This window comes from Larus michahellis, chromosome 4 (assembly GCF_964199755.1).
Source record: "Larus michahellis chromosome 4, bLarMic1.1, whole genome shotgun sequence".
Taxonomy (NCBI): Eukaryota; Metazoa; Chordata; class Aves; order Charadriiformes; family Laridae; genus Larus; species Larus michahellis.
In genome coordinates, this window is record NC_133899.1 from 47615287 (window position 1) to 47636928 (window position 21642).

Consider the following 21642-nt stretch of genomic DNA (forward strand, 5'->3'; position numbering starts at 1 on the left):
ATATAAGAATCATTCTGTAATGTAAGGTGGTTGGTGAGATATAAGTCTCGTATGGTTCCACATTAGAAATATCTTGCTCCCTATTCAGGTCGTCTGCAGTAACTTTCCAAGACTTTGGGTGGGGGACAGTGCTAGATGAAGGTCCACACTCTCAGAATTTCCCCTTCATCTGTAAAAATCCCAGGTTTTGTATCTTGCTGCATAGTTTCCATTTTCAATCAAATATCAGTATGGCCATTATTTTGCTTTGGCCTTTGCTTCTCATGTGTGCATGAGAATGGTTTCAAGCTTTGTAAGGTTTCAGTAACAATGGTACAGTGCTCACCTATTTTGAAAGTGTAAAACTCCTGAAATATGAGAAGCCACAAAACAGCTACCTTCATAATAAGGATCTAGTTTGGCCCATAACCACTGTATTCTCATAAACACTTTTCTTACCTTTGTTGTAATAGTGAGTATGTGCTATCTCTAGCAGGCCAAAAACACTGGCCATGCCCCCCAGGCCAGCATTTGCATATGACTGCTCCAGGCTCAACACGGTGCACTTCAGCAAGTCCAGCATGCCTTTATAAACCTTGCGGCTGACCTCCTGCAATGAAAATCCTATTAGTGTCACTATTTCAGAAGTGAGAAAGTAGTTCAAGAACACAAATTCCAAAACTGCTGTAACATCAGCTTTTAGGAGGCAATTTAACAAAAACTTTCTATGAATTTAGCCTCATCAGACAGTAGGTGTAAGGACCCTGCCAAGTTCAGCACTGACCACATCCTGTATGACATCCTGTCGAGCGTCTTCTTCTGACTGGATCGTGCGATTCAGCTTGCTTAGTACAAAGACACGGAGCTGCTCACTCTCCAGCAGACGTCGGACTCTCTTCATGTTCAGCCAGCCAACACCTTGCCCATCGAGAACATTATGTACCACCTCCTTCAGGAACTGCTGGTTCTCACTGATGGATTAAGAGGAAGCAGGCAAAAGTCAGTCATCTACTTACCTTGGCTTGCATGGGAAGAGGGATATGGCCAGGACACACAGAGAAATGCATTTCCTATCAAAGCTAAGGTTACAAGAAAAGAAGTTCAAATTAGCTCTGCATGCTGCTAACATAACTGCACACAGCCCAAGCTCTGTTCTACAGGTGTAGTATCAAATATTTTATTTTGTCCATTATTTCCGATAATAAGCAGTAATCAGATTTTCCTCTAGTCCCTCTAGCTTCTCACCTTCACAGCATTCCTCAGAATCCACAGGAATCCTCTATGCCACAACCTTCTCCCACAGCCGCCTTGTCTGACCTGTAGGTTTTCCTTGAAAGAGGAAGCGCAGCACTACTAATAGTGCTACTGCAGCAGCCTTGGCACGTGTACTGCTTCAGTTTGTTTTGCCACAGGGAAGGGAATGGTAAGAAGAAGGGAACTCCTGTGCAACCTGCTGCATTCCCCAGTCTGAACTGCAGTTATTGTTCTCACTTGCCTCCCAACCCCAGCAGCTCCAAGTAAATTCCATTCTACCCATGACTGCTACATAAGAAAGGGAGGAGACGGCACAGGCACAGGTCAGGTAATGTTCTGAGTCCCTTCCCAAGGCTAAGAAAAATGTTTCACATGAATTCATGGAATCAAACTGCTTCATATGACTCAGCTGATCCCCTGCATGGTGCATTAAAAGTCCACTGGCTAGACTACCTTGTTCAGAACAGACTCAATTACAAAGAATAAATGCTGAGTTAAAGTAGGATTTTTTGTCTCAGACACAAAAAAATATGTATGTGCGCTATTAACTGTAAGACGATCTATACCAAAACTTCCCGAACAATAATATGTGCAAGCTTTGGGCCATAGAAAAGTGCTATTTCATTTTCAACAGCTAGACTTCTGAGGAAACACTGGCAAAGCACGAGACCACTCTAACAACACCTTATACTCCAAAAGCAATGAAAAATATTACCTGGAATTGCTAGTTCGTCCCTGAGGCGATGGAGATTCTCTTTTCACTGTTGGGCTGTGCTTAATGACTGAGGACTTCTGATCCACAAGGGCTCGTCTGTTTCCTAAACAGGAGAGGAATAAGGATGAGAGGAAGGGGTGGGAGGAAAACAGTCTGATCCCAGGACAGTAACAAGCAACGCTAAGGTTGGCTAACACACCTATTCAAATTACAGGTAACAGACTTTAAACAAAATGGAAACTCCAAAAAAGCAGCAGCGTATATCATATTCTAGCATCACACATCGGCAGAAAACAGTAATGGGAGTAATGCAGAGAGAAAAAGAGAAGATGGTAATGGCAGCAGGAGGTGAAGGCAGGTAAAGTTTGGCTGCTCTGCATGCAGTTCCACAACATGAACCATCTTCAAATTAGTCACTATATGTAAAAGCATAATGCATTGGGGGTGACTAGTACAGATCATGTGGTACTGGTTACCCAGTGAGAAAGGTAGCCCAAAGTCAGGCATAGGGAATGCTGGAAATTGTTATATCATGCACAGCTCATGCTGTAGGGAACCCACCTTCATTGCTTACTGGGCCAGCTTCAGTAATAATCTCCATTATAGTATTTAACCCAAATACTGGGACACAAAATATACAATTAGTAGTGTACTACAATATCTACACTCCCCACCATCAGCATCAAAAGAATACAACTACCAGCTTCTTCCCAGCCCTCCCTCAAAACAAAACCCAGATGACGCTAGAGCAGGAAGGATGCTTGAAAGCCCAAGACAACAAGGGCCAGTGTAATTAGAGATAGTGCTTGACTTGAAATTTGGCATCGTGGAACCAATGTACTGCATCTTCAAGGACATTATTGCACATACTGTATTTCAAGGGCACTATCAAAGACATCCGCATCACTGAGGAAAAAATATCAATGGATGTGCATGAAATAAAAATTAAAAAGGAAGATGGAAAGTGGTCAAACAGCAGCAATGAGATGGAGTCCCAGCATTATTTCCCATTACAGTTAGAAACACAGGGTACCACACACACTTGGTAAGAACAAGTTAATGCAGCAATTTTGTACCTGTACAACAAAGACAAAAACACTTAAAAACCAGTGAAGTGCCCAGTGGGAATCCCAGTGAGCCAGCATGCACACATAAATGAACACAAACACGCACACACACGCGCACACTTGCACATGCATAAAACAGACTGAGCTACTCTATGGAAATCCCAGCCTCACATCTGCATAGTAACATTAAAAGCCCTACAGGATTACAATAGTTGACAACAGAACACCAAAGTGCAGAAGATGAGGCGCAAAGCATGAACGTGGAATGGCAAACCCCATCACTGTTTTCTTCCAATGCATGGAATCAGTCATTAAGTTTACCCATGGAAATAACCCTCACATGAAGCAGGTTTCTTATCCAGTACAATTGGACATGAAAATGTAACCAACTGGTAAAAGGTTGTCAAAAACAGCTGTGCAGAGTCTGCTAGTGTTTTCACCATACCAGTCCTGTTCCTCCTCATTTTACACACAGGGAATGATTATTTGTCTCAAAAACAAAGTCCAAAGCAGAAACACAAAAACCAGCTTTTGGCCTTTGTTTCTACAAGGTCAAAGGTCAGCAAAACATCATACCAACCTTCATCCACATCCCTTCCCACTTCCAGATTAAAGTAATCTTTACCGATGAAAATGATGAGGAGGAAAAAAATAAATGAAAAAAAATCAACATATTAAAACAAAAGCAGTAAGTTCTACTCAGATAGAATAACTCAAAAAGTAAAATAAAACCTTTGCCCAGTTTAGCAAGTGAAAAGGTCTCAACACTAAAACACCAGCAGGAGCTCAGTCACCCTTCTGTTATTACATCTGGTACAAGGATGACCAGGCTGTCTAACTCCTCATGGTAAGAGGACCGTTTCTCTAGTGCCCATTCAGACATGTTACCTAGTAATACTGCACGCAAAGAGGAGATGTTCCAATGAAAAGATTGTGCACATAAGTTGTTAGGGATCGATCTTTACTCTGAATGAGATGAAGTATGGTTATAATTTCATTTTGATCAGAATTTTCTATTTAGTGAACTGAAAAGACTATAAACAGTTTTGAAATCCATGTAAACTGCATTCTCCATGGGAGGTTGGCTTTATCCCCACTTACAAATGCAGCATCGTTGCTCTAACAAGTTACCTAAGGCCAATCATGAAGATAGTGACAGTACAAAAGTAGGACCTACCTCTTGGTTCCCATTCTTTACATTAATATTTAAAACGAAACAAAATACAAACCAAAACCAATGTTCACAGTGTACCCGTTAACAGCGGCTAGACTGGCCAGTCCCCCATCCCAACATGGCCCAGTTGTTGGGACGAAGCCTGACTGAGAAATATCAAGACAATTTACTGCCTTGATACTTAAGACAGTTACTACCCAAACCACCAAAACACGTCACCCCCAGGATTCCTTTTAGGGGTAAGACCTCAGCCTGCCAAGTCACAAGAACCATAAAGGCTGTAAAAGACAAGGGGAAAAACGGTTACCTTTCAGGCTGGGAAAGGGAGTATTCTTGTCTCTCCCAACTTTGGTTGGTAGGGCTAAGTTGGACAGACTGAAACTTGTGCTGTGGTTTCTGTACAGGCTGCCTATAACAGAAGAAGAAAACAATTAAATGCCTAATACTCACTACACACACCCGAACTTCCTAAACTGCCTGTAATTCACCTTCTTATTCCAGACCCTTAATGATGAAGTTCTTTATTACCCAAAGTCTCACAAGCATAACATCGTCTCATTAAAATTGCAACCACATCTGTAATCAGATTATTCTAAATTGTACAAAAACATAATTCTTAGCTTTCATGTTACACTCATTGCTGTTGTATCTTTGAGTCTTAAATGTAGCAGCAATATCCATCTGCACTTAAACAAATAACCTCATGTCAGCTGTGTCTTTAAGTTTGATTATCTTTTTAGAAGCAAATGAACAGTAGGGGCCACATTAGAATGCAGGATGATGGAAGATCTCCAAAATATGTAATTCTGAAGTGAGGACTGTGCATTGTGCTTGTGAAACACCTTAAATCTGCCACAGAAATGTCCCCTAAAATAGAAGCTTCCCATTTATTCAGAGAAAACAACGGTTCTTCCTAGTACAGACAGATCTTAAGAACATAATAATGCATCGTCAACTGGTTAAGCCTGTAGATACCCTGAAAGCATCTCATGTAGATCAATGAGATGATTAACACTTCAAGATGTTCATTTAAAATGTCAGCATACTATTTTGATTTGCTTTGGTTCTTTTTTGCAGCCTTACTTTAGTAACAATCATTTTACCAGAAACATCCAATATACTTCTGCACTGCTGCAAACTTCTTGCACTGATCCCCACTATAGTGCAAGAGTCAACTGGCCATACCTTCTTTCACTCATTAAAAGAACTCTAGATTAGTTTTCCACACCTGTGGATTTTATGATTAAAATAGAATTAAAAGTAGGTGAGCCCAGTCAAGAATTTGAATTTAGCACCTAAACACACAACATGGTAGCATGGAAAGCATACTGTTGGTAAGATTTTTGTATCAACTTCATGAAATTGCACAGTTTTTTGTTTAAATGAAACTGAAATAATTTCTAATCTGTGCCCTAAAGCGCCATATAACTCAAGGGCCTAACCACATAACCCAAGTCTTTCTTACTGAAAAATACATAAAGCAGTAGTTGTCAGCAGTAGTAAGTTAAATAGGTCCTGTGGCTCCCAACATGACTTCTGGAGAGCTGGTAACAGTTTGCCAACCAAGTCATTCTCTTGACTAGCCATCCCTCTATTCCGTCTCCCTGTAAATTCTAACATTATAAATAAAATCAGCTTCATGAATGCACAGTACATACTTGCAAAAGACATGATGCCCCCAAAACCTTCACTGCTGTTGTTGGAGACAGTAGAGTTTGGGGAGCTGGCCCTCGAATCTGAATCTGCATCAGAATCATTGGCCAGTTTTAAACTGTTTGGACGGAGTAACTTCTGAGACCTTTAAAGAAATTAAATACAACTGTTATTAGCTTTCCCTCTTCCCACCCCAAATCAACACATTGTACGATTGTGGGAGATCGATGCTAATCTCATTCCTCATCAGTTTTCACTACACTGCCCTTACCGTGTGGGAAAGAAAAAACAAGACAACAGACAAAAAGAGAGAACTGAAGCATCTTTGCATTCAGGCTTTCATTACCTTTCAGGGCACGCTGAAAACTTGTCTGCAAAAGGGCGTTGGTGGATTTGGGCAGCGAAAGAGTTCTGCTCTGAGAGCAGTAACAAGAATACCCAATGTCATCAATCACTATAGTATCTTTCCCACAAAAGACAAAGCTTCACAAAAAACAAACAAAACAAAAAATCGCTCAAAGGTTTCCAGAAATCAGTAGGTGATGTACTAGAATGTTTCTAGGAAGAACGGATAATTCTGTTAGCTCCTACTGCTTATAGAAAAGCAAGGAACCGAGGGAACTGAGCAAGTGCCTTTACTCAAACCAGAAGGGTTTACAGAATTTCAATATTAAATGGAAGTCATCAACACTACATTTTGGGCGCTAAAGACATTTGAACGAATGAACATTAAACTACATGAAGCAGATGGAAACCCCAAAAGTGCTGTACAGAAGGACGGGAGACAAGGAGGACTTGCCTGCTTCCATTGAGATTCTGGTTAAACCTTGGGGTGTAGCTCTCTTCTTGCTCATCGTCTTCATCCTCCATAGGAAAACCATACTGTGGTTCGAAGTATGGATTGTCATACTCTCGCTTCCTCACCACTCCTTCTGAGGAGCTCATGCTGCCAGCTGCACTGTCGCTCTCACGACGATCCAAGCTTATCTTGGGAAAGCTTGCTTGCAGTGGCAAGGAAGGGAGGTGGTTTGAAAAACCAGCAACCAACTTCTCTTCCATTTCTGCTGAATCTGCTGACTCCTGTGGACCAGTCAAATCATTGATCTGTTCGCTAATTTGCGTTACATACAACTGAAGGGCAGGACAAGAACAATTATTTCAAACTGGGAAGTCAATAGGGTCCTTGTTGTTTGTTACTGGGCCCCCACCCCATCCCCATTATCTGTGGCTCTAATCTGGGATTTTATATACGCTGCAGTATTTGTGCATTGTTCTAGGGACTTACTCCCCTGTAAAACAGATCTTACTTGTAAGCATTAGCTCAGGATAACAGCTCTCCATTACCCTGTTTTGTGGTTATGCAAGCAACTCCCATTCTTCCTAAATGACCACAGATTCCTGAGTTTCCCCACCCCACTCCTGTTCCTCTAACCTTCAGGTCTTTCCAGATTTTGTAAAAGCAACTCCTCTAGTCACAAGCAGGACCACGGCTCTGTTAATGCTGTATTTTTCAATACATGGGAGCTTTTATGTACAGGAATGCTCTGTCCCAGCATAAGAGGGTACCTGTAAACTCCACCTTGCCCAGAAAGAACATGCAATTTAATCTGTGCCTGGTTTCAGAGTCCTATTAGCTTCTGCCCTTCTCAGAAAGAACCACATGTATTCTCCCATTCTTTATATCCTAATACACTGATCTTGGGGCTGAACTCATCTCAGTACACACATGATTCACTCCATGGATGACAGTGCTGGGGCTGCTACTGGCTGTAGTACTGGAACTTGAACGAGGCTGGTTGTTCTCTTGGGAGTTTTCACTGTCCATGGCCTGTTCATCCAGATCCCCTGAATATTCTTGAAAATCATCAAATTCCACTTCACTAGCATCACCAAGGGCTGCGTGAGTCAGGGGGTCAACATCTGCAAACACATCATTTTGCATTAAAGAACACTGCCTTTCTCAGCTTTCTGCCCATCTAACTAAAGATCTCTAGCAGATGAGGACTGCTCAGTAGAATAAACTTGCATAAAAACTTAGGTTGTAAAGGGCTTCTGGAGGTCATCTATTCCAACTCTGCTCAAAGCAGAGGTAACTTCAGAACTAAAGCGGCTTGCTTAGGGATCTGTCCCACCGAGTTTTGAAAGTCTCCAAGGCTTAACATTCTGCTGTGATCCTGGGAACCTGTTTAATTACACTAACCATAAAGATCTTTTCCTTATGTCCAAGTAGAATCTTTTTTGTTGCAACATACAATTATTACCTTTTGTCCTTGAGGACATAGGAAACATGTTGCCATTCCTAGATTTAGTTTATTGAAGAAAGTAAGAGTTTACCCCTCTCACAAGAGCGGCTATTGCTGCAACCTCCACATAAGGCACAGAGAATGCATTTTCCTGTCCCCACAAGGATAGAAGGACTCATTAAAGCCAGCATTGAGAACCAATATGTTGGGGACAGGACAAAGCTCACACTCTGCTGCCCATATTGCACAGTATCTATCAGCAGCAGCAGGTTGTTTCCAGATCTAGTGAGCCAGTTTTGTTCAGCAGCACCTATTTCTCTTCTTCCTCCTCCTAGTGTCCTTTGAAGGACATTGTTTACAAACAAGAGAAATGTCTTTTTTCAGCCTACCACTGGATACTGAAGGAGTATAGAAGACACTTTTACCTCAGAGCAAGACTACAATAGTTTGATTGCTCTGATTCAGGGACTCAGGGCAGGTATTTTTCCCACAGTGCAGATGAACGGGGAAGAGGAACCTATGTGTCCCTTGTGAAAGTAAAGCTCAAAGTTACTCACTTGGGGTATCACCATTAATGTCACATTTCATCATCTCACTGACAAAGTCACCGAGGGAGGAGTAGGAGGAACTTGAGTCGTCATAGTCGACACTGTCACTGCCACTGCCACAACAGGTGAGAAAGAAAGATGAGTGGCAGCATAACAGCAACAGCAGGGCCCGATGTTTCAAAGATGTGAATCAGCGCTGTTTTCATGTGTGTCTTAAAAACCTCATGATATTACAGACCATACAGACAAATTCCTGGCAAGAGTCAGAAGCCGGCTTCATGAAAGGTCAGCGCAAATGAAATAACTTTGAGGTACATGAAGAGACAATATAGGAAGACATTTAAAGGCTCCCAGCAAAGTTAATGAGGTCAAGCGTAAGTGGGCAGGGAGTAGTGTATTAATTTGCAGTGTGCGAGTGTGTGGGATGACTTCAAGGGAACTGGAATTCACAGTAAAAGCATTCCTTTTTTGTACTAATGATAAATCCCACTCTGTCAGGACCACTCGTGCTGTGTAGAACATAGAAATGTGGCCTGAAAGATCTCACAGCCTAGCAGAGAATGAAGGATAATAAAACTAGATGCAAAACTCTGGGAAATATGGCAAAAACTACTGTAACAAAAAAGTTTACTCTCATTTTACTGAACACACAAGAAGGTCTCAAGTAGTAGGCAGTACTAACGAGCTTCACAAAACTATGTGCACTGAGTAGCGATTTGAAAGAGTGGTAGGATGGATGTGAGTACTTGTAGTACTGCAATAGAAATAACCAGAGAAAGAACAGCATGGAAGAAAAAAGCATTAGGGCAGGAGGAAATAGCAAATGTCAAGTGGCATAGAGGTAGCAAAAGAAAACAGGAAAATACAAATGGAGAATCACATTAAATGAAGACTTGAGAAGACCCTAGCAAAGGGTTAAGAGGTTGCTGTGATGACAGAGCAGTGAGACAATTTACTTTACTGTCAGTATTCTGCCCAGACAGAAGAAATGAAACAGCAACCTGGCAGGCTAGAGGAAAAGGCTGCAAACGAGAAGTAGGAGAAGAGGCCCAGCAATCTGAAGTAACTATCATGTGACTACGGTCATGCTCCCCACTAACCTGTCATCAGTGGGATCAGAATCTGTTTCTTTCTCTACTGGGACATTCAGTGCTTCAGCCAGCTGTGAATTACTGTCATAGACACGATAATGGATGGGCTGCAGCTGGTGCGCGTACCACTTCGGTTTGTCACCAATCAGTGCTGGATCAAACATGTCTGCACAAAAGAACAAGGAGAGAGTTAATTCAACTCATTTATTGGTGTCAAAGGCTTCATTCACAGTGAGGCTACTCCTTACTAAGTCTTGCACAAAGAAAGGGACAATCTCTACTCTAAGAAGGCTACAAGACATCTTCTCCATAAGTTAACAAGACAAGAGGCAAAATTAATTGGAGTGAGTGGCTAACAGCCGGGCTAACTTGGTAGAAACACAAGAGGACGTACATAAAAATAGAAGTGTTCCTCAAACTGGATTTCCCTCCCCAGCAGGAATAATATGGTGTTAAACAAAGCCCTTCCCTAGAATCTCTCTGCTTTTTAAGCTCCTGCATTACATGGAAGTGCAGGAAAGGCAAGACCAAAACTTACTGTTATGAATTCTTTGGAAAGCATAGTTAGTAGGGTTGAGCGACCATTCTCCAAAGTATTCTACTGCCTGTGTCCTGGAAAGCTTATCTGCAAAAGGTGTTTGCTTAGGCCTAGAGGCAAGAAAAGAATTTGCCTGGAAGGCCACCACTGGTCGTGGGAAGAGACGAAGAGTACGAGTATGCATCTGGAAACCTTGCAAAACATTTGGCGAGTTGAAGAATCTCACCATAGCAACCCTAAAAAGAAACAGAGGACAATATATCAGATAAAAACACAGAACACAAGAGAAAAGACGACAGAGAGCCTTTAAAAGGTATGCAGTAGGCAATGTTTCAAACCTTTGAAGAATGGTAACCCAATACAAAAACCCCTAAGTTTTCTTAGAAAACAGTTGGGTTTTTTTAAAACAAAAAAAAACCCACCACCAAAAATAAGAAATCACTTTGTTTTAATTCAACACCTCAACACCAAGACCCACCCAATAAGGGACATCATTCTCATACCCACTAGCTAGGGTGACAACTAAGTCTCCAGCTTTTTTTGTAGTTCAAGGCTTATGATTTAAGCTAAGGATACAATATCAGACTAAATCCAGGTAAGGTGGATGATCTATAGGAAAATGCAAGAAACAAAACAGCCCCCTCAAGACACATAGTTATGTTCATACAGTTAATAGATCTGAGATAAACACTGTAATTTCTGTTCTTTTATTCCCATGATGCAAAGTAGAACCTGCAGAAGAACCTGGAAGATGCTGCTTCCACCACAGGACCCGCAGAAGTGTCTGTGCTGCCTTCAAGTGCAAACTTTATGAAGACTCAACACTACCTTCCTGTTCAGCCTCACCTGGTAGCCACATCCACAGAGTCCACATCGTTTCCATAGATCAGAGGGTTGAATTCTGTGGAGGGAGTAGACTGCAAATCATTCTGCGGTCTTCCTAGCAACAGTGGCACCTCCTGCCCCTCATGGAACTTCTCTAGATTAAGAATGGGCTGAGTATTCAGGCTCATGCTGGCCAGTGCCTAACGAAGGACAACATTAAGCAGACATTCAGCAAGAAAAGTTATTTAAGGAATAAGAGAGAGATCAGAGCTACCCTGCCCTCTAGGCAATTGCAACAATTGTGCATGCTCCATTAGTTTGCCTTAAACCATCTCCTACACTGAGTCAACAAGTCTCCAGGCCCTTCTTTATGCAGATTGTCAAAACAATCTCCTCAACGCTGAAACAGTCCTGGAGCCAGCCAAGGGGTAGCATGGAAGTCCACTTTGCTAGATTGTTCATGATGTGAAAACAGATAGTCCAAACTGGACCACTATCAGTATGGCACTGTGTACATCTTATTGGAGAGTTTTTCCCATGTGTAATTTGAATACATCTTGGGACCTAGAGGCCTTGCAACTTGGCCATTCAACCAGTGAGTTTGATATCCCAGGACAATGTGAAGACACCTTTACCCAGGCATCTGCCCGTACGTCTGCAAACCTCCAGTTCCCATCTGAATGAGGTCTTCATCTCTCCATAAAGCTACCATCCTCTTCAACCCTCGTAACATCTCCAGGGAAATGCAAGTGGTAAATCAGTCCTGGACACCCAGACCTATCCTAAATCTTCCTCATTTCTCCTATTTGCCCACTGAGCCTTCATCTTTTTATTTCAAAAATATATAAAACAAAACAAAAACCAAAACTCCAAAGGAAAAGGGTAAAATGGAAAATTGAGGGGAAAAGAATAAAATAAAGAACCTTGTTGTCAGGAGTGAGCAGCTGTTTCTGAGTGATTGCAGTCATGCTAACCAGACACTGGAGACAAGATGGAAGATCATATGATAACACCAGCAGCCCATCAGAGCCAAGACGAACACATGACCACAGAGAAACAGATGGAAGACAAAAAAAATATCTATTACTACCAAATATCACAAATGAGAGGAAATAAAAGGGACCACAAAATAGGCAGATCTCGGGAGAGAGGTGTAACTGCCCCACCCCCAAACATTCATATCTTGCCACTTTGGAAAGCGGAAAGGCTGCTGTCCTTATTGATGCAGCTAAGAACTTTCTACTGCAGTTTAAAAGCAGTTATTTTGTTTTATTCATTGACACTAAGACCCTAAGGCACACAAGGCTGTTAACCTTAGTGACATGGGACACAATTTAGTCTTCTCTACTTTGTACAGCAACGAGCAGCACTCCTTTTCCTTTGCCAATGGTCAACTCTTAATGATAATGCCTATAGGAATACATTAGGGATGTAACCTGAATTTGGGTGAACACTCTGAGATTTTTAAATCCGTCTTCAAGGAAATTGCAATGTGTTCTTCTGATATTCAGCTTTGCCTTCGTAAGACAGTTTTGCCTGAAATTGCAAGGGGGTGAGGCAGAAGTGGGGGGCAGGTGGATCTAACAAAACTTCAAGCAACACATCGCTTCCATCTGTGCTGACAGCAGGTACTGGGGTATCATAGAGGTGACACACTTTGCTCTCCTGCTCTACGAGGAGAGCGAAAGAGCAGACCTCATCACATTAGTAACACACTTTACCTTTAGATACTGCATGCAGCGTGCATAAGGAAAACAGAAATAAAGAGATAAAACCTGCTTGACATGATCAGCGAGGATGACCCAAGCTGATTAATGGCTTAGCAGGACCTGAGAGGAGAGACTGAGACCTCACACACAGATCTGTGAATGGAGGGGAAACAAAGATGATCATAGCTTGATGGATCAGGTCAGAGTTTAAAGCCTACGTGGCAAACGTAAGCAGGAATCTGGAACTTTCTGCACCAAGTGGAAACAAGTTAGCCCCAAAAAACAGTACAAAAACAGAAACCATCTGTTGTGTCCAGGAGCATTTCAAATTACCCCTCAACTGGCTAAGAAATTAACTGCAGTTATAAGCCTCAGTGACCACTCTTTTTTCCAAATTAACTTGTTCCATTAAGAGAGAAAAGCAGCAACTGGATACCTATCACTTAACTTCTGTATCAACTGATGTCACTTTTCAAGGCTCAAAACGCTGCTGTATTCTAACACAGGGGATGTTCTAACTGGCCAGCTAGACAAAACAGGCATCTTAAACAGGGTGACAGAAAATTACTAGTCCTGTGCTTTCCTTACAAGTGCCAAATGCGGAAGCAGCACAGACAGCAATAGATGAAACAGGTAACAAAAGTCTGGAGAAACTACAGAGGTCTGAAACAAGGTAAAAGTCTCAGATTTAGGTTAGTCAGGAGAAGACATTGTTAGAAAGTCAACAGCTCAGGGAGCTCAAAAGAAGATACCCCTACAACTTCATTTAATCAGACACCCTATTGATTAGTCCACCTCCACATTCAAAGAAGTAGACCTCTCCATGACTGACGAAGGGGCACTTCCTTGAACAAGAGTATTGTAGTAGTCTGATATGTTTTCACATCCATCTGATGTGCCAGGATACACACCTGCTTTTAACACATTTTGCTTCACATTTGCTGACTTGCATTCTTGTCTAGAAGAGCTGTGCAAGACTACAACTGCTAAGTTCTACTGAATCTTAGTCCTTTCCCCAAAGTGTTTATTACCTGTTTCAGATGCTTTTTCAGCTCTGAAGCTTCTGGTTCTGGCAATGCTGGCAAAGCTTCTGCATTTGTGGGAATGATCACCTGCAATTAAGCACAGCAACAGACTGAAAACTCCCTAGCTGTAGTCATTTCCCAAACAGAATCTCCTGAATCTCCACCACTCCAGAGACCAAGGAATGAAAACCATAAATTAAAATAATTAATAAAAAACCTCCACACAGAGATACCTGCATCAAACTTTGATTTTCACTTCTTTATGCTTGTTATTGTTTACAATATCACAAGCAATAGAGGAGTTACTTTGTCATTTATGACAAAACAAGAGAAGTCTGAATGAACCCACACTCATTCTTTAGAATTCCCATCAAGTAGAAGATGTTATACACATTTCCCTTGAAATGGCCTTGCTCATGCCCACTAGAAAGCAGAATACATGGTCCCATTTGAATCATGACAACCAATGCTGCTGGAAGGCTCTTACCAGATTGAGTTTCTTTGGTAGGGCTATAAGAGACAGGGTCACAATTACTCAATAAGACAGCTTTATCATTTGTTTGAGGATTTATCTTCTAATGATATAGTTAGATAGATTAACTGAAAAAGAATGCCTTATGAGCAAAAGAAATGGGGACCTTGAGACACAACAAGGAGCAGAATCCTAAAGTTTAAGACAGGAGTGGCAAAGGCAGACCAAAGCCAGGCTTTCTTGAATTTCCAGTGGGTACATTGATGAAAGCGCACAGTTCCCTGGAAACAAAGCCACACGTCCTTATGGGCATCACTTACCCTATTGGTATCCAGGTCAATAAGCCATACATCATCAGGCATTTTAAAATCCAGTTTGTAAAGGAAGAAACTTGCTGGAACACCAATGATATAAGGTGTAGGGGCTAGAAGCAACTAAGAGAAAGAGAGACTTTAATAAGGACAAGATTGCATTTGATATCACCATGTTCTTCCCAAATATTTATTTATTTGTTAACTACAGTACGTTTATAGTGGAGGAGACAACACACAAGGCATTGATAAGTAATTAATTCCATATAATAGAAACATTAGTTTAAAAAAAAAAAAAAAAGGACAAAAGCTCCCATTCAGAGAGCTTCAATTTTCATCTACAAGAAAATAAATTTCAGCCTCCTATGCTCCCCTCCCCCCAGGGATGCAATTTATATGTCTGCATGGCTCTTTGGAAAAAACTTCGCTAGCCTAACAGCTTGCCATGTCTATCATGGACCAAAAAAAAAGATGTTCAGAGTTAGAGCCTAACTAGAGAAGCAGCAAGTCACAGATGAATATACCCTCAGCTAAAACTGAGTCTGTCCCATTGTAAATATGGTTTTACCATTACCCTTGTAATGGTAATTTGGTTTCAAAACAATAACATCTCTAGGATGCAGTAGAAATAGCCACATTTTGTAACTGTACATGGAAAACCTAAGGGGAAATTCAGGTTGGTTCTGATAAGGGAATCAAAAGAGGGAAAAAGTCTAAACCAATAAGGCATGTAGCAGCTTGAGACCAGTGGCTTAGGAGGCTAATTTATTCCTTAAATCAAGAACAGTTGGTCACCTCCACGGGGCTGTGCAAGAACAAACCTGCAGCACAACACTGAAGTAGTAAGATGGCCTGAATTCTATCTTTCCAAGCAAAACAATGAGCTCCTGCAGAGAGCCGACTATTGGCAAAATCCAGGCTCCCAGCTGAAGAAACTCAACACTTCATATTTCTGAGGAGAATAAATTGCAGGCAATAGTTTCTAAACCCTGAATCAGGAGTTCAAGCATCCTTAAAGATTACTCCGGACTCTCCCCAAGAAACCTTACTACTCAGTTGAGGGGGAGGGCAGGGAGTAAATACTCTTCATAATATTGTGGATCTACGGCCTTTCAAGTCCATTGCTTGTGAACTACAAACTACTGCTTCGAATCATACTATTCCCTAAGCATGCTTTGAAGATATCCTAAATAAGTGGTGTTACCCGCGATTTAGTTAGTGGTGCTCAAAGCACAGTATGTGCAAGACAGACTTTGCTACAATCCCTGAGAAAACAGTGGGAAAGGAAACAAGGACTACTTCTATCTAAGTCTCAGACATCACAGAAACATCCTTTGCAAAAGACCAATAAAGGAAAAATGTACCTGTTCTGCAGAGGCCATGCAGGTGGGAAGCAGTGGGATCACTGGGAACATGTATTCTAATGGATAGATCATAGCCACAAAGGCCATCACAGACATTGAGAGAGCATTGTAATCTCGGGACTGCAATACAACCTGCAACCAAAGAAACTCACGTTAGCACTGCAGCAACCATTCACTTCTAATACTCCCCTCAGGGGTATACAAAGATCACAGCCTGCCGGCCTCTGGTTTGATAGCCGTGAACTGGATGACCCCCCATTACCCTGTCTGAAAACAAGCTTCAGATGCTTTTTTGAGTGAGAGCAAAACTTTTCAAAATAGGAACCTCTGAAGGAGCTATTCCTTCCCCCTGCAGAAAAACTGGTTCCAGACAGTGCAGGAGACAGCTATTCTACACATCCAGCCTACCCTGGTTTCGAAGAGGGCAGAACTTCCTGCATACCTATCAAAGATCAGCTCTTCCCTTCTTACCTTGTGCTCCAGAAGGATGCAGGTCAGCACCTGCAGGCAAGCATCCACTCCCAGCAACTCCAAAGGCAGATGTAGTGGAAAATCCACCAAGGTGAAGCGGGATGGATCAGGAAGAGCAAAGGTCAAAGCTGGCTGCAACTCATGCGGTAAGACTTCCACATCCACTCGCTTCTGACCAGCAACAGGCATTGGTGAACGGAGCAGCCGGTATATCCAGGCCTCAATCTCACGCAAGTCATGGAGTAACGCACTAGACTTTTCTTCCACCAGGAGGGAGCCTGTGAAAATCCGCCACATCGTATCCCTGTAACAGGGAGAACAACAACGTTAATACTCCAAGAGCTTCACCTGACAGCCATTCCACAAGGCTCTTCCAGGGAAAGGGAAGATCCACTGAGAATTAAAAGATGCAGCTAACAAACATTTGGTCACATAGAGGAATGGGAGGTAGGGATTTAAGTGTACTGAAACAACCACGGTGGAGAAGCATAAATCTTTCTGTGATAGGAATCAACACAAGTATGTCACTTCCATCTAAGAGTGCATTTAAAGGGTTCAGTTAGGTCCAGATCTCTGAAGATCTCTCATCGCCTCGGTGCTTGAAATTCAGCATGCACATAAGATACTCTCGTATCTCATCCAGAATTGTGACAGACTGATTGATTGTAGGATTTTGCTTCCAGCAGTCCTACAAACCTTTGCAAGAATAGGAACTAAATCTGGGATAATAAAAATATGCCACATCAAGATCTCCCAGATGTTTTGGCATGATGAAATACTCTTTTTCATCCTATCCTAAATTGCATTGCATCATTCTCAAGGGCTGAATAACCCATGGCAGAAGTGGCTGCATTGCAGCTGCGAATATAGATTTCTGAAAGCCATCTAGAAAGCATTTAGGTAACTTAGTAAAATAAGCAGCAATTTTTCCATGCCCTAAGATCACGGACAGGCTGGACTAAACACATGTACAGCATTGCTCAGGGCCTTCAGAGCTTCAAAACTTGAAACTGGGTCTGACAAGGGAAGCAAAGCGGCTCGTCCTCTTCAGCCCTTAATGTTGTAGCACAGTGAAAACTGCAAACCTGCTGTAGCCATTCTGCAAAAAAACTTCAGCCTGATAAATATCTTCAGTTACTGTAATAGATCCCTTAGAATGGTACGGGTTCAAATTAGAAGTTCTACCTTACAGTTCACAACTTAAAAAAAAAAAACAAAACACACCACACCAAAAACAGAAAAGAAGAATAAAAAAGATGAAGACACTGGAGGCTTCAGAAAGGAAGAAAAATTAGAGAAATTTGGAGGGATCAAAAGAAGGGCAATTTGAGATTATGCTGAGGAAGTGATACACCTCTGAGGAACTGTGATGTTTCTCATCCCCCACTCTTCCTTCAGCCGCTTGTAATGCGCAGGACATTAGGTTCTTAATAGGCACGCTCAACGTTCTGAAAGCTACAAGAATTCACTTTTCGGCTTTATTCTGCCACCACTTCAAAATTATTCTACTTTTCCAGGTCATGGTTTGCAAACCACATGGTAATTCAAACCTGCTGCTTTACTTTTCCCAGAGATGTATGTTCAGTATTCCTTCTCTTGCCCTCCTCATCTGTCACTCAGCTCTTCTCTTCAAGAATTATGTCCAACAAGAGCAAATTTTTCAAATACCACATGCCATTCAAACACTTGAATACTTTTATCACCCCTTTCAAAAATCAGATGAGCTCATAGAGCTGAGAAAAATCATGAAATCTAGTGTTTTTCTGCCACAGTAACTATCAGACTGAACCAAATGACAAAATAAGTTCCGTTAATACATGCTTTCATTAAAAAAAAAAAAATTAAAAAAAAAAGTTTAGTTCTGACAGAATAATTTTTTCCCCAACAGTCAGTGGATTCAGGTGATAAATCCATTAACGCAGGAGCCAGTCATAAGCCCAGGACACTCTCCTAGAACTATTTCAAGGGCAGTAACCCAATAAGTAGGCTACTGCTCTGCGAATGGGACAGATTTTCCCTTTCATGCAAAAAGTAAAGAGCTTATGAAGATGAAAATGACAGATATCCTGTCATTTTTTGGTTTTGACAAGTTCAATTTAGAGTGTACCAAGCTACTTAACTCACATTATGAGCTATCTCACAGCCCCATCCCTCTTACGATTGAGATAATCCCCTCCTCTAGAGATTCATTTTATATTTTGTCTTTTTAGTTAGATTAGAAAGGAAAATATCATCGTGGAATGCAGGTATCAGGCAGAATAGCACAGATATACATCCATGACTGATACACATAAAGACATTGTTCCTTCTGTACCCTACAGTGCAACAGCTTTCGTTGCATACCCAACATTAGAATAGCAGATATGTAAAATTACTACATTACATTAAAAATACACCAAGTTCCTGTTACTTTGCTGTTACCAACCCCCATTCCCATAAGCTTCCTAGACAAATCCTTTGTTTTCTACCTCTCCTCCCGCTCCCCTTCAAATATTGTACTTTGATCTCTTTCAGCCGTTCCTGCTTCTCTACTCTTTTCTCTCCCAAGCTGAAGTTCAATTGTTTCATAAGCTCATTAAGCACACTTTCACAATTTCCTTCTTGCCCCAAGTGGAAATTCTCTCTGTTATTTCTTGGCTGTTTCTAATTTGCCAGAGAATCAGTCCTGACGTATGCTGTCACCGAGCTTTTATGTCACAGCAACAATAACAGCATCAGTGCTCAGCTTCAGAAAAGATCACACTCAGTCGGTTGATAGCAGGATAGCGCCTCCTCAGGCATATCAGAAATGAAAATCATACCAGGTTACAGAATCAGACAGTTTTAAAGAAATCATTACCAAAATTTCCTTTTCCTACTGTGATCCTGGGTTAAAACAGCAAAAAGGTCAACCGTCGGTGTTTGGCTGCTTCTGCAACCACACCTGTAGCCACAATTTGCCATGCAGACAATTGCAGCCCTGGACACAACAGTGGGAGGAAAAAGTTCTTTCTTCCCCCTCAACATACCTCTGCACCCCTCGAGGAATCCCCAGCTTCTTGCCCAACAATCTCTCACTACAGCAGTCCACAAGTCTCTTGAGGGTGTACAGACATTCACGGAAGGTGGAAAAGAAGGGATAATGACTAAGGATGCACAGAGAAGTCAGGGTGCTGTTCCGAGAGCGATGGCTGCCTTTGGCCACACGCTTACTGCGCGGCGATCGATTCACATCTGGGGTAGACTCTGTACTTGGAGCCTGCAGTGAGGAACCACTCTCTGAGCTCTCAGTGCCCACTTCCTCCTGGGGTGCAGCTGCATCCCCTGATTTGGGGATTTTCTGTCCCTCCCGAGCTCGATGCCCTCCTGTGCCTTCTCCCTTCTCCTTGGGTACTCGCTTCTGGAAGGAGCGGTAGAAGTTGACACAGATTCCATAGCGAATGACACCTGTATCCTTGTCTGTGAGCGTGAAGACAAAAGAAGTGTCATCACGGAAGCTCATACGTTTTTGCCGCACGCTCAGGCATCCTTCCGGCTGGCAGAAGAATACAACATCAGGTGGTAGAGGAAAGTCCACATGGTCTTCTAAAGGATAACGTCGCAGCAGTTCAGGAGTCTGAGCGACGCTATCGCTACTTGGCTGCCTACAAAAAAAGCAAACAAAAAAAACATACATAGTTAACTAATGCCAATAAAAATCTTTTGTGTCTCCCTACTAACATGCCAGGAGCCTGTGGACTCAGCTTCATCTTTCGTTCTTCTCTCCCCTAGGATCCAGGGAAAGTGCAGCTTCTCGGTCACTAGCCACAATGCCCAATCACTAGCACAAGGACACGGTTGCAGAAAGGATAAACAAAAAAGTCTATACCATCATTATCAAGGCCCAACAAGGAGCCTGTTCAAATTTGACCAAGAAAAAGACTTTCAAGAGTATGTTGTTCCCAGGAGAACATTGTATTGTCATGTTTCCATAGCTTTGATTTCCAAAATGAATTTAACAGCACAGGTCTCTGGGCAACACTTGGGTAGGAAATACACTGTCCCTCCCCAAATATACAGTCAGATGAAAACCCCCTGGATTTCAGCAATTTATGAACAAGATGAAAAATTAAATGGGAAAATCCAGTATCAATTCCTAACTGGGAAGAACAAGATTTTACTAGGGAAGAATGCAGATAAATGGTGGAGTGATACGGATCTCATCCTGTAAAATTTTCATGAAAAAGTTCTAGCAACCATAGATATATATTTCTGTGTTTGATTTTCAAGCTGTATTTGAAGCATAAGTTACTATAAAAGCTGGGTCGTAACATGCAAACCCATTTAATGCTGTGGCTCACCAACCTTTGTACCACAAATCACTAATGGAACACTAAGACAAAACAGCAATACTGTTTATTCCTAATCTTCCATCAGAAGAACAGATTCTTTCAAGGTATTAACTATTTTCCTACCACTAGCTTTCCATGAAAGTTACCAAATAACCGCCAGAGGAATAATATGAGATCCACATAGCAAAGGAAGAAAAAAACGTCCACAGAACAAGGTTTAACCCCCTTCCTATAAAGTCTGATCTCTCACCATTTTCTAAAGTAATCAGTATTTACTATCACGTTTACTAAACGTAATGTAGAAGATCTGGCTCCACTATACTCTCCTATGGCATCTCATACAAGACATTTTCTCACCTTGATACTTTGGATTTGCCCATTTCCAAATACAAAGGACATTAGCTTTTCTCTTACCTGAGAGGTGAGAAAACCCAAACAAGTAGTAATAAAATGCCTTTAATTTACAAAAGAAAATCACTAGTCTAAATAGCTCTGCTGACTAATTCACCCAAACTAATACTTTAATAAAAGAAAAAGTAAAAATGCTTTAGAAATAAGGTATAAACTAGTAACAAAATTTATACTGCCCTGTACAGTTAAGTACCAAAATACTGCATGAAAAGAAAAAATAAACCCTAAAAAGCTTTTATATATTACTGGACACAACTAATGCATCACCTGCTGAAGAAGAAATGTCAAACAATGCTGGTACTGTTTAGAGAGTCTATTTGGCAGTAAATGGTTACAAAAATTTCATCAACAAAGTACCAGTGAATATATCATCAGTTCATGCCTTTGCAGTAACATTAGCTACAAAGACAGAGTCTTCTCAGACATTTAGAAAATTTGCATCTAATAAAAGGGAGTACTTCTGAAAGGCAATGCTATTTGTG

At 41.5% G+C, this 21642-nt stretch overlaps 1 protein-coding gene across 36 annotated transcripts in view; it reads right to left on the reverse strand.

Moving 5' to 3' along the window:
• The window catches only part of MADD (MAP kinase activating death domain), a 75962-nt gene that overhangs the window by 38679 nt on the left and 15641 nt on the right, over positions 1 to 21642 (reverse strand). For 6 of the 36 annotated variants that reach the window (XM_074584406.1, XM_074584420.1, XM_074584392.1 and 3 more), the window contains exons 3-21: positions 19448 to 20062; positions 16440 to 16743; positions 15969 to 16100; positions 14614 to 14727; positions 13828 to 13908; positions 12011 to 12067; positions 11109 to 11287; positions 10263 to 10498; positions 9734 to 9890; positions 8643 to 8749; positions 7569 to 7762; positions 6642 to 6973; positions 5848 to 5987; positions 4497 to 4598; positions 3596 to 3634; positions 2510 to 2569; positions 1949 to 2051; positions 764 to 950; positions 439 to 589 (exon numbers count right to left, since the gene is read on the reverse strand). In XM_074584406.1, the coding sequence (XP_074440507.1) occupies positions 439 to 589; positions 764 to 950; positions 1949 to 2051; positions 2510 to 2569; positions 3596 to 3634; positions 4497 to 4598; positions 5848 to 5987; positions 6642 to 6973; positions 7569 to 7762; positions 8643 to 8749; positions 9734 to 9890; positions 10263 to 10498; positions 11109 to 11287; positions 12011 to 12067; positions 13828 to 13908; positions 14614 to 14727; positions 15969 to 16100; positions 16440 to 16743; positions 19448 to 20062 (3290 nt within the window). The remainder of the gene's footprint in view (positions 1 to 438; positions 590 to 763; positions 951 to 1948; positions 2052 to 2509; positions 2570 to 3595; positions 3635 to 4496; positions 4599 to 5847; positions 5988 to 6641; positions 6974 to 7568; positions 7763 to 8642; positions 8750 to 9733; positions 9891 to 10262; positions 10499 to 11108; positions 11288 to 12010; positions 12068 to 13827; positions 13909 to 14613; positions 14728 to 15968; positions 16101 to 16439; positions 16744 to 19447; positions 20063 to 21642) is intronic. The other 30 variants (XM_074584412.1, XM_074584401.1, XM_074584388.1 and 27 more) reach the window with 21 other exon arrangements.